Source organism: Plutella xylostella, chromosome Z, assembly GCF_932276165.1.
Source record: "Plutella xylostella chromosome Z, ilPluXylo3.1, whole genome shotgun sequence".
Classification (NCBI taxonomy): domain Eukaryota; kingdom Metazoa; phylum Arthropoda; class Insecta; order Lepidoptera; family Plutellidae; genus Plutella; species Plutella xylostella.
Genome location: NC_064012.1, coordinates 592,666 through 616,048, shown reverse-complemented (window position 1 = coordinate 616,048; position 23,383 = coordinate 592,666). Strand labels below are relative to the sequence as shown.

At 38.7% G+C, this 23,383-nt stretch overlaps 1 protein-coding gene across 1 annotated transcript in view; it reads left to right on the top strand.

The window, feature by feature from the left end:
- The first annotated feature begins 2,723 nt into the window (after window positions 1-2,723).
- Window positions 2,724-23,383, top strand: part of LOC105384583 (Krueppel-like factor luna) — a 60,670-nt gene continuing 40,010 nt past the window's right edge. Inside the window, exon 1 of the mRNA XM_011554847.3 lies at window positions 2,724-2,916. Within this exon, the coding sequence (XP_011553149.3) occupies window positions 2,815-2,916 (102 nt within the window). The 5' untranslated portion in view covers window positions 2,724-2,814. The remainder of the gene's footprint in view (window positions 2,917-23,383) is intronic.

Genomic DNA, 23,383 nt, shown 5'->3' with positions numbered 1-23,383 from the left:
CTGAAGCATTTACAAACAAATCACATAAACGTCATACAAAATAGCCACCGAGCTCGGTAGTTAGACTGACACAGTCCCAATGGATCGAAGAGTGGTTTGTGGTTTATTGTTATATTTCGGACGCAAATCGAAACTACAAATTGTTTAACATGACTGTGTATAAAAGCTAACGGTTTCAAATCCAACTTTAAGATTCATTCTTACTCAATGATGTATATAGTAAAGGGCTTATACCACTTAAGTATGTAAATTCCATTAAGTATGGCATTTATTATAGAATCCTAATCCTAGCATCGTTAAGTACTATAAAAAAGTTGTATGTTGTTTAGTGTTAAAAATGCCATCACTTTCGGACAACCTCTATAAACAAGCAGACACATTCATAATGAATAACTTAGGTAAGCGTAACGTTTCAAGTATACTTAGGTACTTAATATTTTCTTCGCAACAAATATATTTTCGCACAATAGACAATTTCTTTAGATAAATATAAAAATAAAAGCTTGTGTAATAGTATTATCTCGTTCACTTAGATTCTTCGGAAAAGGTCTTTATAAGTTTGTAAACTTTTTAAGCTTGTTGCGATCCGCGTCTTTTCTATAGCGTTTTCTGAAATACAGGAAATAAATATGAGCAATTTGCTATTTAAACAGGGTGTAAAAGTGATGCTCCCAGTTTAACCTCATAAATCATTGGTTCAACTGAACAACAAAAACATGCCTTATTTCGCCAGTTTTAATAGATCGTGAGCTTTCATTCTCACGAGACTTTTCGGTGCGACAGGAATTTCACCAAGGATTTCAGCATCTTGGCTGCAGGTCTGAGGTTAAGGAAAATACTTTTTATTTTTCTATTATTATAATAGCCGGCCCTTGAAGTTGTTTGGTTAGTGTCTCGGTGCCATGATGCATCTCAAACTTCCTTATTTCCACTAGCTGTAAGGAAATTCGCTAGTAACGGACATAACTACTAAAATCTGCAATCTGAAGTGGCAGTGGGCGGGCTATAATATACTTACGTTTATATCAAAGAAGATTGATGACTAGTGGGGTAGACCACCAGGGATGTCCTCCGGTATACCATAGACTGACGAATTAAGACAGGTGGCTGGAAATAGCCTGGATGCAGGTCGAGCACATATTGTTGTGGCGCTCCTTGGGAGAGGGCCGCCATGTCCGGCACTCTTACCAGCATAGACTATTACTACCACTTTGTCCGGCCTTACCCTAACAATCCCTGGATGTCCAGTGTTCTTAACTTGAGATTTAACTTTGTGAGTTGTAGTTCGCCTTCATAAAATGTCGGTGACATAGGGTTTTTCACCATGGTGAAGTCAGTTTGGCACCAGTCTCTGACTGCCCAGGTGGCGTCGTTCCTGGGTAAGAAACAGGTGATGGTTCACCTGAATATTTGGTTCCTGCGCGTCACGAGCTGGACTGAAGGCGGTAATAAAGCTGCTGATAGTGACGGTGTTAACTATGAATAGGCCTATATTTTTCCTGGTGGGGCGGTTTTTATCAAGAATGTACTTACCTAACATACGAAGCCATAGGGTAATAGTGAATTGTTAGGATGAATTAGGGATTATTTTATAAAGCGCTCCAAGTAAGTATTTAGTTTTCATGGTTAGAAAAATATTATAAATAGAGATAATTTTAAATAAGGGAAACGATTCGAAAGATAGAGCTTTCAAATAAATTGCTCCGGACGTCCTTAAACTTAGTTGGAGATAGTTTGCAGTAGCTCGATGCTCGTGTAATTCTGTTTATTTATTTTATTTTCTTTAACTACTTACCTGTTCCCTTTGAAATAAAATCCTTGAAGTGGCCTCCTCCTGGCTCCCTAACAAGCTTGTTTACTTCCACAAATTGATAGATTTCCTTACAATCTCTACCGGGCTGATTGCAATTGACTCCCATTTTATAGGAGAGAAATGAAGTCAACAACTATAATGAGTGCCACTGTATATAGTTTTCTTCCGAGACTTCCTTTTACTGTAGGATTTCTTTGGAAAACATTAAATAGCTGGAAAAAAGCATCTTTCATTTAATAACTGAAGGACTCCTTGCAAATGGAAAAAATGCTTTTACCCGCGACCGTAAAAGTAGGGAGTATAGCACGTTTGTGGTGTTGTAATATATTTAAGTTTAAGTACTTATAACTAAATATTATGATTATATTTTATACTTAGGTACTTACTTACCTTCTTATTAAGAGTAGAACGATAAAAAAAATGCAGGAAACGGGGTCAGCCTAATAGGTGAGTTGAGCCCAGATCTTTAGAACAACTTTACTTTACTGAACTGTTTTTACTCGTAACTACCTACAATCATTTCCAAACATTTTAAGAACTCACTTAAGTGTTAAGTACATAGTTACTTATTAATATCTACTTAAGTACTTAAATGGCTACATACGGATTCAAAACCTTCGCTTAAAACACCCTCTTTTCGCGGTCAGGGTTTAAAAATAAACGCAGAAGGTACACTCCGGCCTCGCATCGTACCCACGTCCGTAAACCTATACGTAAGAAACTCTACAACTTACGTTGATCTTCGTGTCGGCTTCACGTGCTGCGAGTCCCGAACTCTCCCGATAATCTCTTTTGGAGAAAAGGACGAAAAAAGAGAGAGGGGCACAATCGCTATCTCTGTTTCTTAAATACTGAGAGCGGTGCGGGGTGCGTGGCGCGGGGTGCGGGGGCGAGCGCGTCGTGGTAACGGCCGCTGAGTCAGTCCAGTACAGCGCGCCGAGGAGGCCGCCCGCGCGTGTTCCGTGTATACTCTCGTCTCGTGGGCACATGTTAACGCAATAATGGATGTCCTGCCTAGCGGTAACCTATTCCGCGAACTGCAGGACGTGACCGACACCGGCTACTTCGAGTGGAAGCTGTCCCTCGAGGACTACTGGCAACAGGTAAGTGTCGGCTGAGCGATGACGGACCCCGGCTGGAATGCAAGCGAACGAGCTAAGCGCATTATTGTTTAACAGTTTTGAGTTTCTGATACTGACACTCGCGTAGTGAAGACCGCGCTTGCGTGGGACTGCCTACCCGCGGTCGATTTCAACGTTTCTTAACCTAAACCAGCGAAATTATTGAGCACACTTACTCCAGAGTTAGTTGAATGAATGGAGCATTCCGCCGCTGCCTCGCCGGGGCCTGCTGAGCGCCGCGTCCACTCTCGCAACAGTTTCACTCGAGTTTACACCACTGCCGACTACTTTAAACAATCTTTCCACAACTACCTATAAATACCCAATAAAGTTTTTTAACCTTAAAAAACTTTCTTGCTCCATGGATTGGAATCTAACATGATTTGCCCTATACTTTAATACATATTAGTGTATGTTGCTGAGGCCAAAAACAGAGAAATTTGCAGTAAAACGTCCACAAACTTTACTTGTGTTTATAAACACGCTGATTCTATCTTTATCTTGGTAGGTACACCGCATACCTATGCTTCTCTACCTGCCTATCTTACTTTCAGATATCGTAACCCCATTATGAATACGGTCAATTGAGTACATAATATGTGTACTATTTAACTGGTCCAACACAGTTTTTTTAAAACGTATATACCTAGTACTTATATATAAAAATTAACATATACCTACTTACACAGTATTTTGAACTCCCTTTCCTTGTTTATTTACTGCTGGTAAGTAACAGGGGGAGCAGCTATATTAAGGAAAAACAATGTACCTACTTATGGATTTAATTGCTAATTCATAATACCAAAATATTAGCAATCATCAATTAAATTCATAAGATAACTAAATCCCTAGTTGTAAAGTTATGCATCGATCTATAAAGCTTGATCTTATAATTATAATTTTTCATTGTTGTATATAAATAAAAGCGGTGTCAAAAATATTCCTTGTGGAAACAAAGCGTATAATGCACATTCTCCGCCAATAATATTGAATGTAATTTGAAAAATCCGCAATCGTTTTATCTCGATAGTGAAATATTTATGCGACTCGCAGATTATTTAATTAAAAACCTCTCGATCCAAGCTGGAATGTATTGTTATAAAAAGATAAAAATAGCTTTGGTTACTGGCTTAATGGTATGTAAAATAAACCAACATTTTTGATTTTTGAGATGTTTTATTGATTTGTTGGTTTGTATTTATATTTAATACATTTAACACTCTCAGAAACTCTTCTTTTCTTCATTGAATTTAAAAGCCTTTCCTAATTATCCTTAAAAGGTCCTCCTAAAGTATCAGTTCGTAGGTTGCCCGCCTTTTAGTTTTGTTCAATCTCATGTCACGATATTCTAGCTCAGCTGATTAGGCTTAATTATTGTCAATTAGTGTAACGAGTATTTAGGTAGTAAGTAGGTAGGTAAGTAAAAGTCGGATAATAAAAAACAAACATTCACAGAAATATAAATATGGAAGAGTGACAGAATTTAAATCTTTTTTAGTTTGTCTGAGATGCTTTACCGACAAATTGATAACATTATAAGAATTCCTTCTTTCCACTGTAAAAAGTTGTGCCCTGAAGAATTCTAAGCATTCGGAAATATCCCAGAATCAATCATTTCCAGGCTTGTTTTCCAGTTTACAGCTTCTCGGAACTCAATAGGAAGTCGTACTTCGATAATAGATTATTTTCTTTTTCACTGAAAGCATTTTGTGCATTTAAATTTTCTACATTTACATTCAGTTTAATCAGCTGATCGAAACCACTATCTGCGAACCGTTTAAATAAACTGATAACGTATGTATGGTTTTTACTTTGCGGATAATTTTCTTTTTGGTTATCACTGTAAAATATAGCATTCTACGTAGGTGTGAAAAAGTATGGAGTTATCTATTTATCATAAATGTTCGAACAAACAATTGTTATACTTATCACACATATCTATATCTGCTCTGCATACTATATCTACTACCTACTTTGATACATACACATATTTGGAGTATCACATTAATATATTACCAAGTTTAATTGAATTAATGTTTGAGAACTTTATGCATTTATAAATACTTAGACCAAAAATAAGTTTATCTTCTTTACGATTATTTTTGGAAATGTTATGTATGTATATACTTACTGTTGTTATTAGTTAAAGTTCTCATGATTCATAAATTAATTACATAAAAATTGGACGTATCAACGAGATAAATATAAATTGATTCGAATTTACTTTTTTATGTACGAATTCCCAAAATATGCAAGTAGTAGGTACTTATAAATACAGATTTTTTCCACCAGCCACCTTCCTGTTCCCATCACGAGTGGCAGTGTGTGAGTGTGAGTGTGTGAGGTTTAAATTAAGAACGCGCGCTGCGTGTTTTATCGATGTTTTCCAGTGGCTTCGTTATCTCGGCCAAATTACCTGCTCTCTACATGAACGCAAATCCCCTTCTACAAATGGCGTGTACACAAAATGCATGTTGGCAAACACCACTTTTCCAACAAAAACAGAAATACAGCGGTATTTTTTCAGCTTCGTCCTTCACTTAACTGTTTTATTTGAACTTTTTTTTCAGCGTCGCTCTTCACTTTGCTGTTAGATTAGATTAGAATCTCATTGGAATATATAAATCTACCTATATATATACATATTGCATATAGTTTTTTGATGACAATATTTATTTATAATTTTATTTTAAAACTCAACAAGTTTATCTGAATTGATACAGCTACTTCGCGCTAGTCCAAATCCGGTGATGACGTCTGGCGATCGGCCGCTTCAACCGCCAGTTCTATGAATCGTCTTCCTTATACAAAGTTGAGACCTAAACGACCGCACGATGTGCGATAAACAATGACTGTATTTCATGGACTGTTTTACATTGTTTGTCTTTCTTCCTGTTGTGTGTGTAATCTTTATCATAGAGCTGGCCGTAACATATTTTCGACTTTAATTAATTATGAACAAACACTGGCGGTATACATTCAGTGATCTCTGTTGATATTAAAAAAAAATCGACAGATTAGCTTGAAAGGTCAGTCAGTGGCACAGTGGGGTGGAGATCTTGTCCAAGTTCGGAGACGCTTCAGTTATGGGATATGGGTATTCAATTTTGTCATGTTTGGATCAATACTAAAATACCGATGTATCTATCCTGTCAGATCTTCCCATTTTAATCATTCTTCTTGTTAGTCAGTCATGTTACATTTGTTACGTTTAAAGAACCTAAACATAAACCACAACATTGTGTAAATGAATTAATCGGCTGAAATAGAAGGTACCTACGCGGATAATGGGCGAGAACACAATACGTCGAACATGTTGGTCGGATCAAGTGGTGAGTTTTGGCCGTAGCGCTGCCGATGTGCATATAATCCCCCGCACACTCTGTCCGATTCATCGTCAAAATCTGACCAGCCCGGATTATGTTTACATGCCTGATTTCCTGTGTGCCATTAGTCGATTAGTAGATGGCTCTGCTCACAATATTCAGTGCATTATACGGTTGTAAATTTTATTGTTGACGTGAAAAGGAGATTGAGATTATTTGCGCTGAGGCAGGAAATAATACGGTTATGGTTAGAAAATATATAAGCCTAAATCATCTAAATGTTTCTTAGGGAAAGATTATATATACATGCATAAGTACATGCACCATTAAATCAATATTGACTGATGTAATGACGGACAAAGAGAGACCATCGAATGACAAAATGAATCAAAGCCACTCCGAGAGATTAGTTGATTGCTGATTAAATAATCCCTCAAACGCAAAGCTTCCAACGACAATGTTTCGTTTAGAAATGAATGCAATGATTCAGTATGATAGTCCCTGAGCTATTATTCAATGATGACGGCATCATGGGCGAGCGACGGTGGGCTACAAATGGCAGGCGGCGGTCGGAATTCATGCCCAATTTGTCAATGTTTTCAGTAAAGTCAACTTAATTGGCGCACGGCCGGGTCACGGCGGTCGGCAACTGACCTGTCTGTAACTATGTTATATCAAATTAACTACATAAATTATTATGTACTTATGTATACATACATTACATTATTTGAGGCAGCATCAGCATACTCCGTGCGTAGAACTAAACGCATTAACTCGTTTCGAAGCGGCAAGAGACGCGGGTCTGTTTAAGGCCATTTGGCGGCTCATTTAAGTGTCCGTCGACTAGCTCCGGAGTCTTTGATCACCCGCATGGCGCGGCCAGTCTCACTGAGGGACCACTCCGCCTTTGAGGGGAATATTATTGAATTTAGCAATGGACCATTTTATCAATGAACCGTTTCGGAGTTCTAAATTAAGTGTGCGGTTGCTCTGTGTGCCAGTAATTAACATTTGAGATACGTTTTAACGCAACGTTAAATGTACGTCGAAATTGTGACACATTTAAATACCGTGTTTTAGATATAGAGAAAATGTGAATCATTGCAAATCAGTATGCTATTTAACGTCAGTTACAAATATTTAGCTATTATGGTGACGTATGAGTGTTGTTAAATGATGATTCATATCGCTAATTGAATTAAATTAGCTAAATAATATAATTATGTAGTGAGTGTCGTAAATTTCTGATAAACTAATCGAAATGATGATCATTCCATGACATACAGGGCAGGGGATTGGTACTCTAAGATACAAACAATATGCAAGCAGATGCCGTGGTCGTAGAGCACTAAGTGCTGGATGGATTTACTCCAACGCAACCAATTACTCGTCGGTTCTCGCGCCGGAACCCCATTCATCGGCTTAGCGAGTATTTCATCGCATACCATGCACTTGCCTATCGTTCGCAACTTTAGCCGCACAGCCAAAGGAATTTAGACGCTATCTCAACACCGCAACGCGCACACCACTCGGACCAGTCAGCATTCTTAAGCAATGCCGTGCATAATAATCGTATGATTACGTTGAAAACGCGTTGAAAACATTATCCATTATTTATCAGACAGACAGGATACGAAATGTGACTTTCAATTCATCACGCAACTGATATATTGATATTTGTACGTTAGTGTATCTTCCGTCCCGCTCGCTCTTGGCGTGGTGGTGTCTTGTCTCTGTTGCGAATGCCGAAGATGGCGGCACACGCATCAAGGGACTATTTTCACTGGGCTGATCTGCCGCGGGCCGACCGTGAGAGTATTAGCCGAGCTAGCCTGTTTCTGTATGGTGTTGTGTTGAGCGAATGTCTAATTCCAGCTCCCAGTGTAGTGTAGTAGTATAGCGGTCGGCGCAGCGTGACCTAGCCGTGAACCGGCAGTCACTACTGGCGCGTGACCAAAACCAACTGTTTCATTTCACGGGAAATCTGTGTCAAAATATGTCAATTATTTATCGTCACTGTTATAGATTGTATTCGTACGATATACAGGGAAACAGGTTACGATACGGCGTAATGTTTTTGATTCCTTAATGAATAAGTAATAACCTAATTCCAAGTAAGCGGGTACTTTAGTTCTGCGAAATGTTTTACCGTGAATATTCAACCAATAACAGGCACTTTGACATGAGTCAACTGCAGACGTTGCAAATAATATATTAGTCACGTTCACAAGCCAAGACAGGTGACGCTAAAACTATACAACTTACAGCTGACCGCAATAATATTCGTAGATTCTCAGGCGAAATTGAACCTTATGGCGAAGACGAAACGAGCAAAACAACCGATGCGCCTCGGCCATTCATAGCTGATAAAGTAACTACTAGCGATGTTGTAAATGAGATATCTGGTATGACTAATATGGTTATTAACATTACAGAATGTGTCAGGATTCGGGGTCAGTCTCGTCTTGTGAGCGTATGTCCCTCCTTGTAATGCATTTACTGTTCTGTTAAATAATCATTCTCTGAAATAGAAACTGCAACGGCAAGCGACACGAAAAATAACATAATCAATAGAGGGATCAAAGTTCTTGTTTTTGACTGACTAGACTACGAGTAGACACAAAAACCTTTGGAATAAGACGAAAGACACATGAAACGTGACGTGATATCATAAAATACTAAAGATGAATATTTCTGAATGAGTTACTTACAGTAAACAAGGTTTTTTGAATATTTATACCAACATTACTGATACATTAATATGAAATAATGAATTTAACTCAAATTTTCAGACCACTGATCATTGAGGTCTACTCTACCGGAATGGCATGGTTTTGTAAACATAGACAGATTCGGGACAGACCTCGCATATATTATGATGTCGCTAAATTACTGTGTATTGTCCTGTTGGCTGCGAGATGCATGCAATATTAACTTCAGGGCACTACGCGGAGGCAATCAGTGGTTCACTGTAAAAGATCCGCTCGTTTTTTTTTAACAAGATATAACTTTTTTTTTGTTTTTAAGAAAGAAAGAAAGAAAGAAAAACTTTATTTGTCTAAGTAACATAAGTAATTATATTGTTTAATATTTGATTTAATAAAACATCTACGGTTCAGTAATGTGGACTCGGGATTAGAGTACATAATAATACGTACACAGCAATGCCAGGTAATGCTTCGTCCTAATATTGTCTTTAATGGAGCTAATCACAGTGCGGCGAGGTAAATAAACAATGTGTTTAACGGCATACCAATCATACCATGCGTTTGTACTCGTATTCGTACATGAGAAGCATTATAATTCATTATCTGCTAGTTAATGAGATTGCAACTCTTCATTTTTCATTTGGGTCTCAGAAGCTACGGATACTTATAAAAAAGCATTTTAATTTTTAAAATAAATTATTTATTCAATATAGTTGCTATTGGTAGGTTAACGTCAGTTTTCAATAGAGCAGTATTTATTTATTTGGCTAACTACATGGGTACTTAGTAGTTATTTTTTAGCCTGTAGAGCAAGGTATGAAATTCAAGCAGATTTTATATTTAAACAAAAATATGTTTGTAGATCTAGACGGTAAGGGTTCCAAATAACACTTAGGTATACAATACCGAGAAAAACTTAGACTGCTGATGATGAGTAGAGTTAGGAAAAGTGATTGATAATGCAAGTTCTAAACTTGTAATAGACATTAATACTCGTGTGTACGATACGTGCTGGGGACGCGGCGTGGGTGTAATCTGTGCGCGAATAAGATTATCCACGATTCCACTCACAAAGTTTAAGCCAAGTTTCACTGTCTACCCAGCAGGTTAGGCCCAAGTCACACGGGCCCGTGCTTTGGAAGCTCCGTTTACATGGCAAGTGACAAGCACTAAGTATAATATTATTAAATAAACCTATGAAAATTATAATACTTATTATGTTTGTACGACGTGGACCGTTTTATGTACTTAAGTCACTCTATATTACTCACCGAATCGTAAACTACATGTTTGTGTACGATTAAATATGACTTTCATCCATAAACTTATTTACCAGTGTGGTAGATAAGACTTTCTGCTACTCAGAAACTTTCATTTCTATCCTCGAGATATGCTTTATCTAGACCCTGTGAAACAGTGACTAAGTGAACCAGAATTTAGTCATCAATTATCCACTTGTAAGCCAAGAGTCTAATAGTAGAGTCAGCAGCTGCAGACGATATTGACCAATGATTGGGGTTGTTAGGTCAATATCAATCTTGTGTCACAAACGGAGCAAGTATTAGTACTTGTACCCGTTCTGTATTATCCGTACTTTCCATATCCCTTGAACACGCTTCTCACATTGCAATGGAAGACTGTAGGTATTTTATGTCGAGTTTCAGACAAACACGCTACGAAATAACAAAGAGAACAGTTAAATATAGCCACAATGATGTGACCTAAGTTTAAACCGATTGAACAGAGATAGTCAAGAAGCATAATAACATTTCAACGGCTGAACATGGCGGCTTATCTTGTTTCTTTGTCGGGACAATTTGCACCTCAATGTTCTATCTACCTACAGATCTCGCTAATACGAATGACAAACTCCATTACTTACCTTTTCACATTTCGGTCGAGTTTTAAAAATAATGTACCTACTATACAACGCTAGTCATTAAATTTTCGAGAAAAGCGACATTGCCTTCGACCTACATAAAGAGTTAGACTTCAGTATTAGAACCTCTGTATGTACTCTACAATTAGGTGTAGGAACTAGACCATTAGGTCTATTCATAATGTACCTGGAGACTAACAGCTGGTGTAAATAGTGCGCTAGAATAGTAAGTTGTTTCTGGAATTCAAATGTGTCTGAATCACTTAAGTGCCATCATTACCTTGGCGTCAATCAATCGATATGGCGATTCAACTGCATTTTTAATTATACATCACTATTACATGGCACTCGTTCTCGTGTTTTCTTTGCACTACTTTATTATGTGGTGTAAAAATAGTTCCTAGTGATATTATTTTATTCGATTCCCGGCTGGGGCAGATATTTGTTTAAACACAGATATTTGTTCTCGGGTCTTGGATGTGCCCGTAAAATGGCAATAGGCCCACCCCCTATTACATTGGGACTAACATAACACTCTGGCGAAAAGTGGGTGCAGCAATGCACCTCTGCCTACCCCGCAAGGGAGTACATTAGTACAAGGCGTGAGTGCGTGTGTGTGTGTGTGTGATATTATTTTAAATATTTAATATATTTCTTCAGTTTTTACTTAATAGCTATCTTTTTTTGTTTCGTCACGTTAGTTTACATGACATAACTAGGTTAACTATGTAAATTAATATGTTGATTCCAGAAATTATCTTGCACATGAGTCCTAGTAATAATACTGAGATGATCTTTAATTATATTTTAGTGGTACCCCGGTGTCATATTATCAGCTTCCTGTTTAGTGTTGTATTTCCCAGAGGTTGATTCAAACGAATTTTATAATTACTTTACTTACTCAATTTACAAACTAAATTACGTTGTTCAGTCTTGCGAAATAACCTAACTCATTACTGCAAATACGAAGGCATAAGTAATCTTGAACCTATTGGAATTTATATTGCCTAGGAATATTAAATAATGACTAAGACGCATTAGAATGTCTAGATTCTAGACTCTAGAATTCACGTTCTAAAACGTTGTTGCGAAGGTCAGTTCGCAGGCTCCACGGCTAATCTGCAGATAGCTAAGTACATTTTAAACACTAAAATGTATCTAAATAGTAACCTACTGTTTCTTAATGTTTTAATAAATACCTACTTTGAGTTTTGTATGCGATCATTTTCACAGCTACCATAAAAACTGGTTTAAAAGAGAACTCCTAATTTTGTTAGTCAGGTAAAAACTTCACTCGTTTGCATGATTATTGTAGGTACTACTATTATCATGATTACTTATCTGATAAGTACAAATATTATTGAAGAAAGCGAGGTAATTATTTTGAAACAAATGGCACATGACAACATTTCAAAGTATGCAAACTTACACACAAAACAAGCACACAGTCTATACAACTGAGGGGCTATCCTGAAATCAAAACGAAGCAACATTACCTTATAATCCGAAAATCGTGGTTAAAATAAAAGAAGTTCGCAATAGGGTTCCCGCCGGCCACAACTCACGCCACCCTGCGGAGCGCTAAGATGGGCCCTCCCATAGATGAAAGTATTAATATTTCACCAGCTTTTCTGCACTCTTTATTAAAGTTTCATCAAATAAATATGCAAACAAGCCCCGCGTCAAACCTCGTATAAAATTACATTAATTACGCTGTGTAAGTTCCCTAACGATATTGGTAATTATTATTAATTTATTCTGTTTTCCTCATTAACACACGGGAGACGCTAAAAATAACATGGTTGGCGATATTGAGTGTTATTTTACTTACAATGTTGACAATATTGCACAGTTTGTGATGCTTTATGATGAGAGTGTTGAGGATGAGTCATCAATTTATCAACATAGGTAATTATTATGTTTTAAAATCAATCGTTACCACAGTTGTAAGTAACTACTGAATCTTTCACCACGATATTATTTTGCTACAATATTCCACCAGGAAACCCTTTAAAAGCGATGCTAAGCTCGAATATCAAAAATAAAATAAGGAGAGACATTTTGTTTATATAAGGAAGAAAGATTTTCTGAAATTCCTATCCATTGTATACAATAGTCGTAGTCGTAGGGGTACAATGTTGATTCAGTTGAAATAAATTAGCTTTTTCATTGGTTATGCGCGTAGACAAACAGAGAAGTCACCAACTGTTCATACAAATCATAAAGCTTTTAATATGGGTAATTTCATTACTATTTAAAAAAGTAAAGTTTAAATATTATATTTGTGGAGGAAAAAGCGGACTGAGTGCTGTAGCGTTTCTTTCGAAATATATAAATTAGGTAAAGTATACATAAGGTACCTCTAGACAGGCATTCGTCAGAGAATATATTGTATTTACTGATGATGATAAAAATGATAATTATAATGAGTTATACACACGCATTATAAATTCTAAAGTGCACTACTCCTATAATATTCTAAATGTAGCTATCCTAATAAATTATAACATTACATTAGAAATTCAGGTGATAATGATTTTATTATTAGCAACAGTTACAGTTCTGCATGTCTGAAATATTAATCATACAAGTGTTGGAAATTAATTTAGAACTATGAGCGAGTGGCGTCGGCGAATGCCCTTAATTGATTTTAGTCGAGATTGCAAATTCCGCCTTCCTTTCCTTGTCCGAAGTGTTTGGCGATATTAAAAGCAATTTCAACGATAATCCAATAGAACTCAAAGTATTAAATTTCTTTCAGACATTCTCGCTTGGCAATGCTTGAATCCTTAACTTCGTAACCAAAATAACCCTTAAAGTGTGGGAATAAGAATCTACCGAATCATGTAACTACTTAACGTAGTAGGTGTAAAATATGTTGAACTGTTTTTCGGCCGGCAGTCACGCACACCGCAACCAGGGAGGGTGAGGGACAAGGTCGGAGGGTAGAGCGAGACGGAAACAGGACCCTTCCTGAATATTCAGTTATTCGTAGCTATCTTTAGTTAACTCCGAAAATATCTGACCACTATAAAGAATCGAGATTCGAGACCCATTTGGCACCCGTGTCAAATATGTTTACTCGACAATACGATTTGTTGTGTTTACAGCGTGTGTACATTACTTAACAGAAACCATACTATTTCCGTAACAGAAATAAATACTCGCTAAGTTATACAGAAGAAGTGTGTCCATGAATTCCATCAGTCACACCCGCCTCCATTTAGTGGTTTTGTCTTGTTATAGGAACAGAGGTAAGACGAATAAATTGGGACAAAAAGTTGCGCTTAAAAGACGTTTCCAACTGTTGAGAAAATCCCGAATAGCTGGCCCTTCCCCCCGCGGGCCCGCAGCACCAGGCGCCGCGCGGGGCGGGGGAGCGCGACACAGCCTGGTCAGGTTAGATAAGCTCCTACTTGTATAGCTGTTCCAGTACCGGCAATGTAGGGTAACATTTCACCCGAGAAGAAAATAGAAACGGCGAGTCGAGGCCCCGTATACAGCAGCCAGCCTCGCGGCGTTATTTGATTAGGCGAAATTAACAGGACGTTTGTCTTTGAATTAGAATGTAAGCAAACAACCGCGCGGCGGAAGCGCTAATTGCCCTAAGTGCTCCGATACCCGATACCTGCGCTCGGAGGCGTCGAGAACAAACGAGCGGGATAGAATGTCGGAACAGATTTTAATACACGGAACAGTGGAGTCAGTAGATGACGCTGTAGTGACCGGCGTCGAGGAAGCCCGTGAAGAGGAGGTGGCACACGCGCGCGCCGTAGCCGTAGTCGATGGTCTTCTCCCCGCCGTGGATGTGCACCTTGAAGGTGTACTGCGGGAACTCCTCGCTGGCGCTGTGCAGCTCCACGTGGCCCGCGTACTCGCCGTCGCGGCCCATCAGGTACGCGTAGTCGCCGGCGCTGCGGACGCCCTTATAGGAGGGGTCCCCGATGATGAAGTCCCGGTAGTGGGTCCAGTTGGCGGCCACGCGGCGCACGACGCTGGTGCGCACGTCGCGGTGGCGCTCCTGGCTGCCCAGCACGCAGTGCGCCAGCGAGCGGAAGAGGCAGTTCCCGTCGCCCCGGATGGACACCACGCGCCGCGCCATCGCGCCACACCAACCTCTCACACGTCATGCTTGGCCAGTTTTGTGTCTGTTACTGTCTTTTTGAGGATTTTATTGTTTGTTTTGAATTGGTAACACGGCTGAAATCTGACACAGAGTTATTGAGTGGTATGTGAGTGGTGTCCATGTCCATAGACATAACGTTAGTCTGTGATCGTGTTATCTGTAGGTTTTGGGCTGAGAATAAGGTACCCTAGAACGATGATAATATCTCGGAATAATAACGACTTGGTGTCTGCAAGAACACTCGGATGAAAATGTTGATTTACAAACGAATATTCAAAAGTTTATATTACTATGTGCATGCAATTCTACGATTTCCAGCTTACACGCATAGCGCTTTAGTGGTTTGAATAAAAAGATGAGTCAATATTCAACTTGCTACGAGTATGCAGTGAATGTCGCACAGTCCGGCCGCCACTGTTACTGCCGCGCGTTGCACTTAGATTAGCCACTCGACCCGATAGTGAAAGTTGTTTCTACAAATCTTATCAACTAGATTCTTATCAGCGTCGAATCATCGTAGGTATGCCATAAACTCATTTACCATTACATTTACCTGTTTCTTTTCAATGTTGGTTCCACGATTTCGACCTCAAAGTGAAACTTGTTGTCGTTTGTCGTTCGCTTACGTATAGTACAGTACTCCTCTCACCGCAATCCGATGAAGCTTCCAGTTTCTTAACGAGAAAGACCTTTTAACACTTGTGTAATGCGATAAATTGAATCTCACATTCGTCCACGTGGGTGTCACAAACATCTGCGGAGAGTTGAGTCGTCCTCGTTGCGTAATGATTGTTGTCGCGAACTCGCACCGCCGCCGCCGCCGCCGCCGCCGCCGGTGCCGGCACCAAATTCAATGTCAATACATTAGCTCGGTGCTAGCCGCGTCGCGCCGGCCGGTGGCGTGCCATATGATATGTTTGCGGTGTTGCAGCGCCCGCCATCAATTCATCTACTGATTTGTTAAGATCGATTAATTCATTATGTTATTTAATTGTTTTGTACTGGAAAGTCAGCTTACAGCTTCCACTGGCGTACTACGCAAGGCAGCTAAATATTTAGATTACTTACTTCAGCTACAAATTTATGCAACACGCACGAAAACAAACCTAAAACTCTCAGATGCTAATCGCCTATTGGGCTCTCCTTCATCCGTCCGTTTTTCTATTATCAGCCAAACGGTTTTGTGAATGATGTCATCAGGCTAACATACATGTAGGTTGTATTGTGTCTCACAAGTGAAGACCTTCACCGATTGGTCAGTCTGTAAGGGGTCATTCCAGTTTACTAAAAGCGAAGGTATTAAACACTGCTGTCATAACCACGAGTCTATCTCGTTGTAATAAACATGTATCTTGCGAGAACTATCACCTCTGGTTCGATAGTTTTTAGTGAAGCTAGAGTGACCTCATGCTGTCGGTACAATATCGTCATTCGGGAGGAATTCGGCGTCGGTCGGCGGTAAAAAACCGATTAGTGAAACAACCGGTTCTTTTTATCTGAGGGTATGCGTTTTCGCGCGCTCGCGCCGAACCTTCGTTTTTGTTCACAACATTGTTGTGTTAGCGTAACCAACGGCCGAAATAACCTCGTTTTAACCTTTTTCTCGGAAACAAGATATATTCGCGGAGGTTTTAGGTACGTTGTAGATAGCGTCTGCTGTGTGGTGTGTGCTCTACAGTGTATACTCAGGTATAAAGTTTTCTGCTGAATATTTTACTTGACATGGAACACTCAACGTTTCTTACTACTGATTCCTGATCAAAAATAATAATCCATCCATATCAAACCCATTAATATCACATTTATCGGCCATCAAAAGAAATGACAATCTGATAGAGCGGCTATTCAATAATATTTTCTTTCTTGAGTATACTTTATCTATACCAATACAGAGAAGGCTGTGTAAAGGGAGGCAACGTTAAATGTATGCTCAAGGTTCATCCCTCGGGAACTCGATCAGGCTCGACGCGACGTGATTGTATAAAGCTCCAGTGAGAGAGGTGTTTACTGTCAACATCGTTAGGATCTGACAACGTTGTCGCCGCGTGCACATCGCACGGTAGGCAAGCAGACACCGTGAACTAACACTTGCACTCCAACTTTAATCCTTGCGCCGCACGGATCAAGAACGTCGCAAGTCCAAAGAGTTGCTCTGCACTCACGTGACTGAAGTCTATGTGCAGCTAGAAGTACAGCGAGGATCTTTCGAGGTGATATTGATGGGAGGCGCTGGAGTTTATGTGTGAAGCGTCTTGCAGCGAGGTGGTGGTTGTAGTTCCGATTCGGGCCACGTGCCAAGATTCCCGTGTTGTGCACACACACACACACACACACACACACACACACACACACACGCGTGGCTACAGTGTACTCACGCCGCACGGATGGTTGTGTTTACGAAGTCGGCTGCACAAGATTCGATTCACAGGCGGATTGCAGGTGTGTTGGCGCATGAATGAATGCTGTTTTCTCTTCTGTTGCCAATTTCGTAGACACAAAGCTCCATTGTCGAGGATGCCCAATTTGGTGCCAATGGCAATGTAGGTATTGGGATACCTATGTTTGTTGCATTAAATGTGTGTAACGTAACAAGAAATTTAACATCTATAAAAATAAGTAAGGGAAACAAAACTATGCCAATCCAAACGATTCCCCAATTTCCATCTGTCACTGACGTTCCATATTATGTCCCTGGAACTTTTTTATTGCTCACGAGTATGTTTACCGTAGAATTTAGTTTCAACCTGTACGTATAGTGTATACGCTGAAGGCCTAAAATATGTGTCAGTACATGTCATTGTATTGAGTTGGTTTGGTAATAGGTTACCTTGTTCCTGTGAGCACCTCGGGCCGGTGGTCGAAGTGATCGAATCTATGAGGCGGAGTGATTGGGAGTGATTGTTCGAGGCCGGGGAGATTGATGAGAGAATTAACTTTTTACTCGCAAACAACTGCCTCAGCTGCGGAACTTGCTTTATTATTTTATAATAATTGTATTTTAACTTAGTTTAACTCATTAATCATTTTATGAAATGTATTTGCCTGTTGCAGGACTAAAACAGCCTAACAACAATACAGGCAGGGTAATCTATGATGAACAATGCATGAACATAAAATAAAATATCATGTCCATTTACAAATTATTAATAAAGTAATAATTTTTTTCATGTATACTTTTCTTATATTATAAAAGTAATATTTTTCTCCGGTAAAATTATGAGAATGATTTTGATTGACTAAAGCATGAGTAAACTTCACCTTACTTACTTGGATTTTGGCGCGCAAATTTATTTCTTACGAAGCAGATAATTCTTTCAGATTCAGATAATTCTTTCAGAATCTGGTGTGTTACTATATAACTACTACTAACCTGTACCAGAAAGTTTAAAAATCGTCTACCCTTTATCGTATGAATCACTGAAGTGTGAAGGTAAAGCCAGTACCAGATTAACATATATCTAATAAGGTGACCCAAGCCTACCATTAGTCTCTATATGGTCTCTATAATCTGTATCTAAGTTTATGTAAACCAGCTACAGGAATCACGAAACATGGCTGAAAGCATTCTCGATCACCTTAAAATTAAAACGAAGCCCTTAGTAGCTCCATTTGTTTCTGAAATGATTCTACCATCAGATTCACATAGGTATTAAACTTATAATAATACTTCCCTTTCTCGCCTTCGGGTTAATAATGCGGCTGTCTGGATAGCATAGCGTCATCATCGGAACTAAAAATAAGAGTTACCGAATCTGCCGAAATCGTTATAAACCGGTTGTAACAGATTTGAATATATCTGTTGTGTGAAAAAAATAAATATGGAGATGTGAAAACTTGAATGTTAGGCTCAAGGTCGCCACACTTTCTATGTAGGTGTGAGTATAGTGACTAGTGACACGCTAACATAGCACTATTATGCGATGCTTACTTACTATGCGATTAAGATAATTAAGTTATCTTTATTTTATTATGCAAACTTATAATTAGCAATTATTAATATCACATTTACTTTGAATTTTCAAAAACCTACGGCTAGAATATTTAAACCTCAACGAAAATAAGAAGTGACTGTAATTTAGTTTGACTGGGGCCACGGTTCTGAACGTAAATGCACCAAGTCGTATTTTAGTTCGAAATTATGCAAAACTAGTAGTTGCCCGCAGGCTTCTCTTCGCCTTCGGGTTGCCCGTGGAACTTCCAGAACCAGTCAATCTTATCTTTGAAACCTTCTCTGGACGTTTACCAATAATTCTAAACAAAAATAAACCAAATTGGTCTTGCCGTTACGAACCTAACATTTTGCAAACAAAAATATATTTATATACCTAACATGGATTAATTTCGGGAAAAAAGTTAGCATTTACAAAATTAATTACAGTTGACTTTACTTAAGTAACGTTTTAGGGCGGATTTTAAAACATTTACCTCAAAATCCAAGGGTGATTTGGGGCTTTATTTCGTCAGATAAAAGTTAAAATTAGTGTAAAAGTAATTGATAAAGAATGTCGAGTATTCTCGTTCAATATATTCAGCCTAATTGTTGAGTCAATTAGCCGGCTAAATTATGTAGAACATTTAGAGTACGCCGATACGTGTTATCGACTCTGCCGTATATACTTTCGAGGCAACATATTAAAAAATCTTATTTATAAATCCACTGGTTTTACGTGCATTATCGTTTTGAAAGTAAGAGTTCGGGGCTAAATAATAATATATGTATCTCTTTTAACACCATGGTTGTCGTTTCCCCTACCATACTATATCGGGGAAACAGTCAGTGTCCCACCAGATGAGAACCGCTTGAAGCATGTCTTCTACTACCGTACCACCGTCCCGTAGCCCTTCAAACGTCTGTCAGATCCTTACAAGTTACGTCAGATTTGACAAGCGAGCGACGCGACGCAATATTCGGTGGTAGCAACCCCACTACAAACACCCGCACGCTGGCACGATGAGTTGCGTACGGGTATTGTTTAGAAAATTGACAAGTATGGATTTCCCCGGCGGTCCATCAGTTTGGAAATAACTTGAAAATTTACGGAACGTTTGACGGGATCGAAACTTATGTAACCTTATCTAAATTTAGGCCTAAACCCTCGTTCAACTTTATCCGATCGTGGTCGGTAAACATTAATTATTAAGCTTTAATTAAAACGCATCTTACGGATGTCTCCGAGACCGCATTGTCTATGGCTGTCGCTTGCAAATGGTGCGGTTAGTTGCGGGTTAGTTAGACAACTGAGGTGAGAAGCAATAATGTCTTGACTTGATGCTGATTGGTCGGCACTCGGCATCCAATGGCGGGACTCACATGCCTGCGTCATACTATGAGGACGAATATTATCAACGACTATAATGTTATGTATTTAATAGATCATATTATTATTATTATTATACATATATAAATGTCAATGGGCTCAGCACTTTGGAGAACATCGACGTTTTAGGGAGACTTCCTTTTACGGGTGCATAGAGGGAGAAATCCTCAAAATTTGTAGGTATCCCACTTTTAAAATGGTAATAATAATAATCACAAAATGAGTCTTTTAACAAAATCTATATTTAAGCCAAAAATCCAGGCTAAGAATAAACAAAAAAATTGAATAGTGTTACAATTATTTTCGCAGGCATGTATATTCTCAGTGGGGCATTTTTCGAGGCAATCCAGTAGCGTAGCTGCAATGGTGTGATTCCGGTATTTTATAAAAATGCCCGGCATCCGTCACGGATACTCACTATTTGTTTTAGATCGCCCTTTGTTGAAAATCCCGTTTTAAATGCAGTTATTTTATATTGTTCTATAGAATACTGTTTTATTGTGGGAGAAAAGATACCTACTTTAGAAATTTTGGCTTGCTCTTCGGTCATCTGATGTAAGGGAGTTTATCACTTGCTTATTGTAACGATATTGACTTCCCCGTGGTCGCAAGTGTTACGTTTGAACTGCACGCGTGCCATGTACGTTGTACGGGACTTGCTAATTACGCATGTGTGAAACCGGCATTCATTTAGCTAACTAGCAGGTTTCTACGACGCCAAGCTAATATTCTCTTCGGCTTCCACGACGGTCATACGATACTAACATTCAAAACTTCAAACTTCAAACTTCAAAATCATTTATTTGTGACACATAGGTTTCAGACAGGTGTTTACAAAGTCAGTTTTAAATCTACTGCTATGGTCTACCGTAAAGGTGTACAAATAATATTAGTTATAAATTGATTATATAAAATATTTAAATGTCATGCTATGTCATGCTATGATATCATACAGAAAGTCAAATTACCTACATAAATTATCAAATTGTACAGACATTAAAATAAAAAAATAATATATAACGTAACGCGTCCCTATTCCGAGGTAAATCACAACATTTGAAAGTAAGTAAGAAAAATAAGCATTTGTAACCATCAATATTGATGTGAAACATTGTCTTCTGTAAGAGTATACGTTAAATTTTATATTTCATTGTTACATTTGTTTAACCCTGAAAATCATTTTCAGGGTTCAGTACATCGAAATTGAAAACGGATCACTTATATTATCACTTCGTTGTCCACCCGCCTGTTCGAATTTCAAATGAGGCTCTTTTCTTCCTTCGTATTTTTTTATGCAGTAGATATTATTGTACTGTATTGTATAGAGAGATTTATATGTACTTTTCATCCCGGAATACCCACGGGCAAACCTTTTGGGGCGAAAGCTAGTTAATGTATAATTAAGCGAGCGTAGTCTAACAGTCTTTGAATTTACTTCCCTATAGTTGAAAATGTTGAAATTCAAATAATCTATTTCAATATGAACTCATCAATATCACAAGAAATAATAAAGCTTCGGATGACACACAACAAGCACGGCTACCTGGTAAAATTACAACGCTTCTCTCGGCCGTAATGGAAATGAATCGGTTCCCGTGATGTGGTTTACTCACCCGCCGCAGAAGCGAAAGTTTTCTCTGCCTGCGTTTTTTAATTACAAAATTGAAACCATTTACGAACTGGTCAAAGAGGTAATTTAATTAATGCAACTTGTTTGCAAGATTTTATTTGTATTTAAGGAGCAAATAAGCCTTTGATTACTTTGAGTAGAAATGTGTGGCTTTCTTCTTTACTTTATCCAATTGTCTTTAGTACTTAGACGTAAGCTTAACGCGTTGATCAACTACATAGTAAAATATATTGAATTTATGATTAATTATTTGAATTCACAGCTTATACAAATTGGTCTTCTAACTATTAAGTATATTATTACACAGAACCTATATACCTATAGTGCTATAAGGAAAAAAAATCGCACTGATTTTGCACGGTTTCACTTTCACTATAATAGAATTTAAGAGTCTCCCGAGTCAGTGCACATACACTGCACCTATGTACAGTACATGGTGTGTACATAGGTCGATGTAATCCCTGAAGCTGCAAGCTTTGTATCGTTAACTGTAATAGCCAGCGTCGCTCGAGGCCATTTGACTCTGCCCTAAAGCAATCAATGTTGCGATAGTTTGATCCTATTAATAAACTGTTTTGGATATGGCTCATCGGTGAATTTGAGGTCATGCGTCAAGTGAAGACTAAGAATAGGCAAACGTTAACGTAGCGTGGGACACCCTCCGGCTGGGACTTACGACTGGTAGCCACTAGGGGTGAGGAAGGCTGAGGTCAGTGTGTGGACCCAGAGATATTCTTTAAATAATGCACCATAGGAATGCTCGTTAGCGATGGCTTCTTATTATCTTTTAAATACCAATCTTAAAGTCAGCGTTGAGTTATCAACTCATCACATCGTAGACCGATGAAAACGGACTTTACTTGGAATTGACACATCTATTGGAGAACCTCCTTCTATTCTGGTAGCAAAATAACATAAATAGGATTTCATTTCCCAAAGCAGCTCCGGCGTGTATTGGCCGCTGCGGGAAATCCTATTTTGTTTGTATTCCTTGGTCGCCGGTGCCGGCTGCAGATACCACATTCACGTGTATATGGATTTAACAGTAATTTAGTAATTTAATAGAATGTTGAGCGTTCATCGCAAATTGAGATGGATGCTCACTGCTGACTTACGATGTGTGGTTGATCAATTTTGGTAAACACTCAATCTGTCCGCTCCAGCTCAGGCGGGGTTCCGATCAATAATAGTACTTTTACAACAAAAACCAACAAAACATCAAACTAATTCCTAACGATTTCTATAGTTTTTGACATTTATGTTGGGCGAAGACTAGAATGATAAATATATTTTGACATAATCCCATCCCAAGTGTATGTTTGGACTTGGAAATGGGAAAGCCGTGTAGTGGACGCGGCGTCACCCGCAGTTGCACCGCACACGCTAATAGAATCGACGCCGTGGCCGGTGATCCCTGAACTATGTGGATGGACGGATCATGGAATAAACGGAGCGAAAATGT